At 40.8% G+C, this 11,741-nt stretch overlaps 1 protein-coding gene across 1 annotated transcript; it reads right to left on the bottom strand.

Annotated features, from left to right (window-relative positions):
* Positions 1-771: 771 nt before the first annotated feature.
* Positions 772-8,740, bottom strand: LOC124073243 (phosphomannomutase 1). The gene is made up of 8 exons (XM_046415348.1): positions 8,431-8,740; positions 7,430-7,547; positions 6,079-6,155; positions 5,888-5,979; positions 5,437-5,536; positions 4,763-4,838; positions 1,530-1,645; positions 772-1,097 (listed from the first exon to the last, which is right to left on the bottom strand). Exons 1-8 carry the CDS (start codon positions 8,512-8,514, stop codon positions 975-977), a joined length of 786 nt encoding a protein of 261 aa, XP_046271304.1. The 5' UTR covers positions 8,515-8,740; the 3' UTR covers positions 772-974.
* Between the last annotated feature and the right edge of the window lie 3,001 nt (positions 8,741-11,741).

Here is an 11,741-nt window from a genome sequence, read left to right as displayed (position 1 = left end):
TTTCTGAACCATGACAAAAGGACAGATTGTTGTGTTGTTATGGGAAAAGCGGCAGTGGCAGTTTTGACAATTTATTTTAAAAACTAAGAAAAAAAAATTTGCAACAAGAAACCAAGAAGTAAGCATCGATACACACAGTCATCCAGCGTGCAAGCTATGATAAAGCTTGTAAAAAATATCTGACATATAAGCTGTCAAACTGACCAACAAAAGTTTGTCACTTCATCACAATAGCTTAATTCACTGGTTAGGATGAATTCATTGAGTCAGTAGTGTTCAGTTTTAAATAGGAAGCTGAAAAATCTTCACTTTAATGCATTTGAAGAAGGTAAAGAAGCAAAACGTGCAACCTTTCATTTCCAACAGCTCTGTGAGGTAAACAGATACTGGACACTCAGGGGACCACACAGTAAATCAACAATCACATCCAGTTCAGAACGCTGTAGACACATTAAAATGCCTGGAATGATTCTTATATCCATAACTGCAGAGGAGGAAGGACCTCAATCTGCGTCACTCATATCTCATTGACAAAATAGAAACCTCCCCTGTTTTAACATGACTCTTAACAACACTCTGATCACTTCATGCTGATCATCTCCTTCAGCAGCGTTCAATAAGACTCTACCAACGACTGGTATAAATTAGACCAACATTAGTGCAAAACATGATTCTATACTTTAAGTCATCCGGAGCAATAGATTTCAACATTGCATAATGTTTTAGAATCTCTCTAAGCAACACATTGCAGTGGTCTGACAGAGTACTTACAGCTTCCTCAGTTGCTGTCCCTTTTCAAAAACACAGCAGGATTTATTGTACCAATTCGGTCAAATCACCCTGCTGCTATCCATTTGTATTTGGAGTAAGCATATTAATAACGTGGGGAACATCAGTAGTGGCACCTTTCAAAAGGATGCCAGAGGGGTTTGTAGTAAAGGGATTAGGGGCATGGGTGAGAGCAGTTCAGGACATCAGGATTCGTGTGGTGGAGCATCAAAGAAGAGCTCCTGGCAGAGCTTGGCCGTGTCCGTTGGGGAGTAGACTGTGAAACCGATGGTGCGTGGGTCATTGAAAATTTCATAGTCGTTTCCGCCCTACAACGAGAATCACCAACATTATAAACAAAGGCAAACATCACGCGAACTGATACTTTTCCCAATTCCGAAGTGTTCAGCCCCCCGAGCTGCTTCTTTTGCTAGTCGGTGTGTAAAATAAAATCAAGCATACAGCTGTGAAACCTCAACTGACAAACGTGACAGTGGAGTGGGCTGCACTGTATTGTACTGTTGAGTGAAATTCACTGTGACTCTGTCACAGGATACCACCTTGTAAATAAGTTTTTCCGGCTACACTGGTCAGCCATAAGTGCTGTTATTTGGAAACAAAAAGGTCAGTGACAACAATTCATTTCCAAGGCTAAATATCTACAGCCAAGTTCCTACATTTTGTGGCAAAAAAGAAACAAGGTTCCTCTCTCTCTGCTTCGCATCCAGCTCTCCTGTAAACCTTTCCCAAGATGAACTTACAACTGAGGTCTCGTTGCCAAAGAAGTAGATGGTGTCCAGGCATTCACTCTCCAGCACCTCTAGACACAGTCTCTTGTCCCAGCCCTCTGGAAAAACATCGAAGCTGATGAGACCACCTAAAACAGGATAATAACAAATAGGACTTTATTATCATCGTTGGCTTAATCATATACAGTGCTATCATATGCTGTGTATTTCTTGCATAAAAAAAACCTTTAAAACAATGCAATTTAAAGAGGAAAATGAATCTTTCTTAGATCAGTTAACACATACCCAAGAGCAGACAAAGCATGTTGCATTCCTTGTTCATGTTGCAGTCACAACACAGCTTTTATCAACCAGTACACTCAGTATGCTGGTGAATACTCCCTTTGCACTAATCCACCTGCATTTACACTTAACCAGCTCAGCAGAACAATTGCTTTTTGAGCTCTTTATCTGACAAGGTTCTGACTTGTTGGGCGGGTCGACAGAGAAATGCACTGCACTTGTGAAAGGACGTATCACAGGAATATGATAAGATGAGATAAGATGAGATAAGCCTTTAATGTGGGAAAAATCTCATTGTCAGCAAAACAGAGGTGCAGCTAGGTCAAGTAAATATATACAAAGTAAATAACACATAGATATTTATACTTTTTCTTTAAAGAAACTATACAAAAACACACACAATATTTACAGTATTTCACAACTTTTAAATTGTTAGCAGTAAAACGTTACTGTATTGCACTAGGAGGAATGGAATGGAAGAGACCAAGTAAGAATAGCACAAACAACTAAGAGTATTTCCTGTATTCAAGGAATCCAGATAAGACTGGCTATGGCTGCAGTCCAGCACTGGTTCTTATTACACCTTATTCTTCACCATAGACCAGATTTTCATTTGAAGTCGCAGCAAAAGCTCTTTAGATGCTCTGCTGCAAGTAGAATGACTGTGGTGGCCTTTGCACTGTGAAATGTAGCTGAAAAGTCTCCTCCAGGTTTCTCTGCAGTACTTCCCTTCCAGTCTGCTCTCCCGCCCATCCCCCCTTCAATTCTTCTCCCAGCCAAGGGTTTAAAGAGCCAGTAACAAAGGCAACAGCTGGGGAGTGTCCAGCCAATCAGAGAGCTATTTCACTCACACACCCTCCACACGCCTCCATCCCAAACACCTTTAACCTCAACTATAAACACTTCAGTCACTTCAATCACATTTGTGGCAACCCATCCCCCAGTCAGCCTTTTTTTTTAAACTCCTGAGGAATAACAGAGTAGAGCTGCAAGGCTGCTAACAATGCATAGATGTGCATGCTAAACCCCTGTTACTGTTAACTGGTTACAAAACAGCCTTAACAAATAAGGGTTACTAAGCACTTTGGAAAATTTGATAGAAGCACAACAACTGCTATGTGGAAAATGAGGAGCAAAGATTCAAGTCAGGACATGTATATACACACACAGACACAACAAGCTTCTCTCTAACTACAGCTACCTCTCTGAGACTGTTAACATTTAATAAGTAGAACACATTACATGAACTTTCACCTTTGATCATCCATGCATGTAATGAAAACCCAGAGTGTCCCTTAAATTCCGTACACTCCGTGCAGATTGGATAGTGTCAGGATTGCATGACACCTATTGCAGAGATCAGCAGAGTCATCGAACAATGGCAGCCAAGCTGAAGAAGATACACACTGAGGACGGCAAACAAATGAATGTCAAACTCTGTAAACGTTAGCCTGTTTCCACAGTGTCAACAGAGTAACCAGCAAAACATCTGCAGATGGCCCAGATGCTGCTGCTACTTAACACCTTAGTAACCTGAGGGTGTGTGCACTGTGCAAACTATCCACCATCTGCAGAAAAAAAGCCAAACAAACTCAATAAAACAAAAATCAATAAAATTTTCAGGAGCTGAAAATGATATCTTACAGAAGTTTGTTTGCACAGTTTAAAAGCCCGGGCTTTGACTAGTCTGCCTGTCTAGTGTTTGCCATAACTGTGAACAGCTTTCACACGTCATCAGCATGGACACACACCTTTGCAAAGCACGTACGCAAACATCAACTGCCCGATTCACCTTACTGCTGCTGTGTTGCCAGAGAGAGGGTGGGAACAGTGTGTTTATATGTGCATCGGCGTGTGTCCATGATAAGTTAGCTGTGGTGTCTGTGTCCAGCAAAAAGGTCATCCACACATGACAGGTGTGAGCTCGAGGGCTTTTTAAAAACAAAGATAAACAAAGAGATAACACACATACAAATGTGTTGTAAAACCAGTTTGTCATTAGACCACATTTCTGTAAACATAAGGTTGTTTTTACTCCTGAAAGAACACTCCTTAGGGATACAAACAGACATGCTTTCACCAAAACTGTGGTGGCGTTAATAAAGTCCAAACACAAAGCCTCTAAGACCCACAGTGTCATGAACTGATCTGAACTTTGTTCAGAGCTCTTTTAAGTTCCGTGGGTAAGCACAATGAATAATGTGCATGAAATCAACACTATCATCCAGTAATGTGATCCTCTTTATTCCACTTCAGCAGGCGTTTGAGGGGCATGTCATTGTTCAAAAGCTAAATATGACAAGTAGTGGCTTAATGGGTGGCTGGGAGACACATTTTCTTCCCTGATATCAGTTCCAATACCTCAAGTCAGGGTGTCTGCTAATACCAGTCTGCTACAGTGCTCTTGATATCCCAAATCTAAAACCTGTTTGCCTTACCTGGGGGAACTAATCTGGTTCTTTTTTGAGGCCTAAGTTAATATACACTCATTAGCATTGGAGATAGAGGGTCAGGGTTTGGATTAAGTGCAATGGATTTCTGGGACGACTCACTCCCCAAGGCAACTTTCAACTGTTGAACCAGACCAGGAAAGAAATCCAGGATGGGAGCCATGCTAGACTAGCTTGGACTTAAGGCTGCTCCTGGATAATGTCTGGTCGTAGGAATATGAAATGGATTAAATGTGACACACGCTCTGGCCAAGCAATGGAAAATCAGAGACTGTTGTGCCCACACCTTTATAGAGACCTGTCTTCACAATAACATTCCAGATCAAGGTGTGAGCACTTGATGGGCGGGACAATGTTCTGAGTCTCCAGATGGATGACAAGTGGCAGATTCTGTGTTTACATCAATGTTACCTGCTGCTTACAAGCAGTCAAAGTTGATGGACAATGTTGCCCAGATGTTAAACTTTTAATGTGAAAATGCCAGCCATGTTGTCTTGTTGCTGCTGCTCTCACCTTTACTAAACCGTAGTCCCTTTCCAGCAAACTGCTCTTTCAGGGCGGCAACAAATTTCTCCCTGATCTTCTCCCTCTGCAGAGAAAGTGACAAAGCAGTCAGATTTTGCCAACACTTTGGCTACATTTACATCACTATTACCTGCTTTGTTCCCCATGTGTGCATTATGTCAAGTACAGATACACCAACTATATTTTATGTATTGAATGGAGCAGAGAATCTTGTTTAATAAATGTTAGCAAGTAGCTGAAGGGTTAAAGCTGTCCTCCACTGCTGCTGTCTGCTTACTCTGTACTGCTGGCTCTGTAAACCATCAATGGACAGCCTGTTAAGCTGTCTTGAAAGCTCAACATTGTTTGACCTCTTTCTGTCTGCTTAATTGTGCACATGTCATGAAACAGAGAGACAGTGAGGGAGCAGTCTGTGTGGAGAATGGGCGCAATATTATACCTACACACATGATTTAATGTTATCCGGAGTGCTACAATCCAGACGACAGCAGAAGAATATGCTAACCCACTAACAACGTGATCACAGGGGTTGAATGTTTGACCACAGGAAGCTTCATAAAAACACTGCAGAGGTTTTGTTGAATTCTGCATTCAAAAAGATGAAATTTCCTACTTGATGTCTGTTAATGTACTAATAAAGTAAGTAAAGCAAAGTCATTCACCTTGTCGATTTCAGAGAATTCGATTCGCTCCTCCAGTGTGCAGTTTCGACCAATGGGGGAAATGTTGAGCATTCCATTCCTGAACTCAATGAATGTTCCCCTGCAGGCAGAAAGGGGATGGATGGTTGAAGAACATGTTACTTATTCAAAAGACTGAACTGCAAACCCAGATTTATTCACACAATGGCAAGACTACAGACAGAGGCTAACCCCCCCCACACACACACACAAAAAGGTGAAACTGATAAAACTGCATTTTAGCTTTACTCCTACACGGAGGTCACAGGTTTTTTTTTTCCTGTTTCAACAGGTCAGTGCTGACAAACAAAGAGAATTTGCCTTCCCGAATTTACAGACATGCAAATTAAAGGTGTGTGTGTCTGTGTGAGTCTCCCTGGGGGTTTAAGCAAGTAGTTGCCCAACTGTCTCAAGAGTTTAGTCAGAGTCTCACCTTTTCTTTGGCAGCTTGATGAGCCCCATGTAACTGAGGCAGAAGTTGATCAAGTCCTGCAGCAGCTCTTCGCCAATCTGGTTCTGAATGGCCTAAAAGAAGGGAAATTCACTTCATTCATAAACATAAAGACAGACTGAACAGACTTTTCATGACAGAATGTGAAAACGCCATTTGGTGTGTCCACTTACATGTTTGGAGATGAGTTTTCCATCTTTGTATTGCACTGCCCCATTCTCAGCAAACACATAATCAAACTTGTGTATCACTGCAAGAGAGGAGACATGTGAAGTGAGACATCCGACTCTTTAAAACCAGCAGACTAATTGACTAATTCAATTAGCAATGGCTCCTCCACTGAGGCTCAAATACGGAAGAATAGAACGGCCTACTATAATTACCTGGAAGCAGATTACACAGTATATGTAACACTGCCTGACCTTACCGCTCACTGATTTAAGAGCTGATCTGATCCCTTTAACTCAGGTTTTCAGGTGTCACCTGACTGTGTGATAACTTCACACAGTCGCTTACATTTTATTACAAAATATAATAAAATGTTACTATTACTGTTGTTATTGGAATCCTAATCCTACACATTTTAACTGGTGAAGTCATAAATTTGACATTTCTAATACATTGTTTGACCTTCAATAAAAAATACATTGTACGCAGTACACAGTATATAACATAAAGTTATATCAACATGAACAGCTTTTCAGTATTTGTTCAACTCATTTGGAGTGTTATTTCATTTTGGCAGATCATCACATTACCCAGCAGCTACAACAACATCAGCTGCGCATCATGAAGTATGAAAAGATTCACCTTTAGCACACTTGGCGTGGTTATGAAACCACATGACTCCCTCTTGGCACAATGCATCTGCATTCCAGTTATAGCCTAATATTTACTGTGTGTTAAATCAGTGGGGAGGCTGCCGGCACTGCAGCGTGAGGGTCAGCATGCTGGTGTGTTTTGCAAGCAGGTTGGGGAGTCACCATGTGATAAAATTAACTTGACAGAAGCACTGAAGTCGTTACAAGAGTACAGACAGCAACGGCTCAGGCACAGTAGTGTGTTTGTGTTATTGAACTGTGACTCCCAAAGCATTGTTACGAAATCACACTGAGACATCCATGATCAGTTGGAACGCAGCAGTCATCATGACACAGTTATGACCTCTGTCTCATGAGAAGCTGCACAGAAGAGAAGGAAAGAAAGATGATCAGCCTGAACTAACTACTGGCCTTGTGTGATCATTTTTCTATAGTGACGCTCTAATGCTGTTAGAAGGATTTATGTTACTCTCTATTAAGCTGCATAATGAGCACAAAGTTTGAGTCAAATTGCATGGCCTAAATTCTAAATTATTCCCTATAGTGGCCCTCCCTGTCTGGTCTGCTCTCTGGGGACCGGTGACCAAATGAACAGAAGTTACAACAAAAAGTGTCAGGCCATACAGAATGATCTGGCCGGGCGAATGATACAGCACACAGTGTACAAAGCATCCGCGGCAACGACAGGAAGAGCACTGCTCACCATCATCCCCCTCGCCGAGCTGCTCTGCTATCTTGGAGTAGTCCGAACCTCCCACAATGCCGATCTTCACTTTCCTCCGCAGAGTCTGGAAAAACTCATCCAGCTGTGGGTTGATTTTCTACAAATTACACACAACATGCATTGCATGTTATATCATTATCACTGGAAATCTAAATCTGTGCACTATGTTATTAAAGTACCATTACACAGTGAAGAGTGGACATGACTGCAGAATCTGCCTTTGTGGTATTGCAATTTGGAACAGATTTCCAATCATTTCAACAAAGGGAAGAAAAAGAAAACGTCTCAGCTGCACACAAGAGAGACCGCATTATGTAATATCAGGGGGCTGGGGGGCTGGTGTGCTGTGCAGGGCCGCACAATCCAGTTACCCTAAACGAACCCAAGCATTCAAACCCAATGGAATAAGGGGGGGTAGGAAGAAACATACAATTTAAAAAAGAGGTGGTTTCTCCCATAAATGGCCGTCAGAAATGATACTCAGAAACGTGGCATTTATTTCAGTCTTCCTACAGAGAATCTGTGGTACATTCATTTAAAAACAAAGGCATCAATTAAAGCCCACGTGAGGTGACAGTATCAGGGTCGCTTCCACGTGTATTTAAGAGGGACGTAAATAGGACGCGAGACAGCAACAGACGCATACATGACACCATCCATGTGTCGCAGCGGTGCTGTGTGTGGTAAACAGTGATGGGGTAACTCTGGTGTTTGTGCGGGGTTGAAGGACGAAGAGCTTAGAAATATGAATGAAAACAGCGTATCTGAGGTCAATGGGACGCAGTGTGCTCGTACATATTCTGTCTCCCGCCCTGAGGACGATTCAGAGGCTAATTACGAAGGCAGAGGAGCGAGGGGAGCAGGAGCCCCAGAGGAGCAGGGGGCTGTAATGAATGCTTGTACTCAACAATAACCGAGCAAGTTACATATAAGGATCGTTCCTGTCTGTTGCTGTATTGATTAACTGGAGGTTAGCTCACCTCTCTAGGTGCTGTCAAAGTACCGTCCACGTCAAACAGGCAGAGGATGTTTCGGTCCGGCGAGAAGCCGTTTGATTTCTCCATTTCTTCTTTTCTTTTTTCTGCTTTATCAATTGCGCCTCAGCTTGCAAAGTGTCACAGGTTCACTGTCGTGCAAATAAACACGCAAAAATACAAAATACAGAGCTGTCAGCTGAGGGAATAAAATAAACAACTTTGAGGTTTTGAAGAAAGTTAAATTCCTCAGTCTTCTCGTCCCAGCTCGGCTGCGCTGGTCTCCGCTCAGTTAGACCGTTTAAACGCAGCGTGCTTTATGTGTCAGGTTTCTCTTGCAACACAGAAACTCACCCGGCAGCCAATCACAGTCAGAGTGAGGGACGTGACGTTAATGTGGGCGGGGCGATTCAACTAAGATTCCAATCAACACCCAGTTGATATTATTCGATGGACAGAGCGCATTTAATAGAAACTGTATGGTATAAACATGCTTTATTTTGCTGTTTTTTTTAAGAGCAAACTAATAGCTACCTTATCTATCAATGACAAGAAACTAAAGCAGGGCACAGCATACAAATAAATAATACACACAGACAAAAGTAATGGAAGTAAAACGCACACAAAGGCAAACAAGTTGTAAAATATGTGATGGTATCATTTTACCAGTATAAGTTGACAAAATTATCTAAGGAATTGCACAAATACACCTGAAATAATATTTGTTTCTTATTACTCATTTACTGACCCAAGTCAAACCAGTCACAATAATCTTTGTGCTCCACTGTCCTTTTGTGAGAGATACTGTTTTACAGTCTTGTAACCAGAGGGAACTTCTCTTCATTTCAGCAAGAGTTAAGATTATAGAGGTTTTGTTCTTGAAATATTGTTTCATCCTGCAGACTGTCCTCATCTGACAAATCTATTCTTTGTTTTGATGACTAATCGATGTTTCATAAGGCATTCTAATTCCTTGAAGTATTTTACAGCTTCTCAAAGAAAATACTGTTCTCTGCAGCAACGATCTATTCGTTTTACATTGATGACACTTCTAAAGAGTTCACATGGTTTTCTTTTGAAAGGGTCTTAACGGACCTCTTTATACAGATCACACGAACCCTTCTGATGTGATTACAGTCCTCTACCCATGCTTAAATCACTTACTTTGTTTCGGCAACAGGCCTGCAGCTGAGACACAGCAGTCTTACAGTTGTGTTTCTCAGGAGAGACCTTGTGTGCTACACCGGCTGAACAACATATGGTTCCGTTTTGCTCTATGCAATAGCATTTATGATTAGCATAGCATCTTGATTAAATTGCAGCAGGAGGTCTATACCAGAAGGACAACTGATGGTTCTAAACTAAGGAAGGTAACCTTTGTAATCTTTGTTTTGACTTAGTATTTTTATCATACTTGAGACAAAATACACTTATTTTATATGATCGCATCATATTAGGTAGGTTATTTTGGATTACATGCAGTTATATTAGGTGACACTGGAGTAGACAGCATACGGTTCCACAAAAAGACGTTAAACTAATGCCTTCAGAAAAAAAACACATCACAGACAAGTTAGCCTCTGGCAGATGACTCAGAGGTGCCAACAGTAAACCAACACACAGCCGTGCATTGGAGTGCAGAGCACAGTGTGTGGCTGGCACAGGAGCCAAGTGCAGACAGACAACTTTAGACCACTTTTGGTGACTTTTTATATGAATCAGCAGTTACAGGGTCACCTCTGTCAATTTACTCTACACTATTTGCTGAATTCAAGGAAAACTGATTATTATGAAATAGCCAGATGCTTGCAATCAGACTTTACAACTCATCTACCTCTGTCAGAGCCATGATTACACACCTGGACTAAATCTACCTGTCACCTTGTGCACTCCGGATCCCATCACATATGCATCCCATGCATATGTTGTTTAGTCTTAATAAGTTTTTAATATGCATATATTATACCTATACCTATACTATACTATACTATATATATATATCATATCTTGTGTGTACACATACATATATCTATGTGTACAAATTACATATTACAGTTATGTATATTTGCACACCTTGCACAGGTTAAATATATATATATTATTATTATTACTATCATTATATACCGTTGCTGCTATAATTATATACTGTTATTGTTACACTGTTATTTTGCTATTTATTTATTATCACACAAGTGTTCTTTAAGTGTATTTTTATTCTATTTTTCTACTTCAGTATTTCATGTTATTGTATTTTTATTGTATTCAAATATACCGGACTATGACCACCTAATTTCCCCTCGGGGATGAATGAAGTCATCTATCTATCTATCTATCTTTACTTATCATTTACTCTTGTGTGGAGTAATGTAACATTGGTACCTTCTTTGTGTGGTATTAAGCAAACATTGAAGAGCTGATTACTTCATTCATTCACAAGAGGTCTGACTTAAAAATGAAGCAGACCTCATGGTCTTAATGCCTTCGTTAACATGCTCATTTTCACCGGTTGCACCACATCAATCAATCAATCCAAAAGGTTTTCGGTTTCTGCAAGGTTTCAAGATTCCTTACAGCATCTATTCTCCATTGAGCCACTATGTCCACAAGAGGGCAGAGTGCAAGATAAACATGGAGTTGTACAAGCTTTACAGTGGTGGATGGATTTCCTCAGGTCAGAGATCCTCCTCCTCTTCCTCCTCCTTCCTCAGTTTGAGCAAGTTGTGTAAAAACATGAAAAGATGACAGATTGATGTAAATTTTATCACCTTCATGATCTGAAAAATAAAGCAAGTATGGTAAGACGTTGTAGGAATTCTTGACCATGGCAGTTGGCAACAGTGACAGCTTTAATAGTGGCACCATAAATCTTTTGTATGTTTTATCTTTTCCGCTACAGTCATTAAGCAACACTGCATGGACCTGAGGTTCAAAATAAGTGATTATGTCAGAACACAAAGCAGCAAGACATCTTTTGGTCTGGTACATAGGAACAGTATATGTTATTACTCTGTTGGTACATGTTATGATCACCCTGAGAGACACTCTGCTCTCTTTGTTTGGATTTCAGAGATCCCGTCACAGAGGTGCAAGCCAAGTAATTTGGTGTCATCAAGGTCAGTCAGTTATTTATGTGCGTGTTTTATAAGCTGCTCGTTGATATGGTTAAATTGCACGAGGAAGGAGGCAGCAGAGAACAGTTATTGCCTAATCATATCAGACTAATCATTAGCTTCTGAATATATGAACGTGCTTCTTTTTCTTTGACCTTAATCCTCATGGTACGTCCAGTCCCAGCAGAAAGGATTTTAAAGATTTAG

The sequence above is a fragment of the Scatophagus argus genome, chromosome 16, assembly GCF_020382885.2.
Source record: "Scatophagus argus isolate fScaArg1 chromosome 16, fScaArg1.pri, whole genome shotgun sequence".
NCBI classification, from domain to species: domain Eukaryota; kingdom Metazoa; phylum Chordata; class Actinopteri; family Scatophagidae; genus Scatophagus; species Scatophagus argus.
The sequence above is the reverse complement of the archived record's forward strand: the minus strand, read 5'-3'. Positions and strand labels throughout refer to the sequence as shown.

Coding starts and splice junctions, on each gene's coding strand:
- LOC124073243 (XM_046415348.1), bottom strand. CDS start 8,514: ATGGAGAAATCAAACGGCTTCTCGCCGGACCGAAACATCCTCTGCCTG. Junction 5,537..5,887: donor ATCAAGCTGCCAAAGAAAAG/GTGAGACTCTGA, acceptor TTCTGCCTGCAG/GGGAACATTCATTGAGTTCA. Junction 1,098..1,529: donor TTGGCAACGAGACCTCAGTT/GTAAGTTCATCT, acceptor TTCTCGTTGTAG/GGCGGAAACGACTATGAAAT.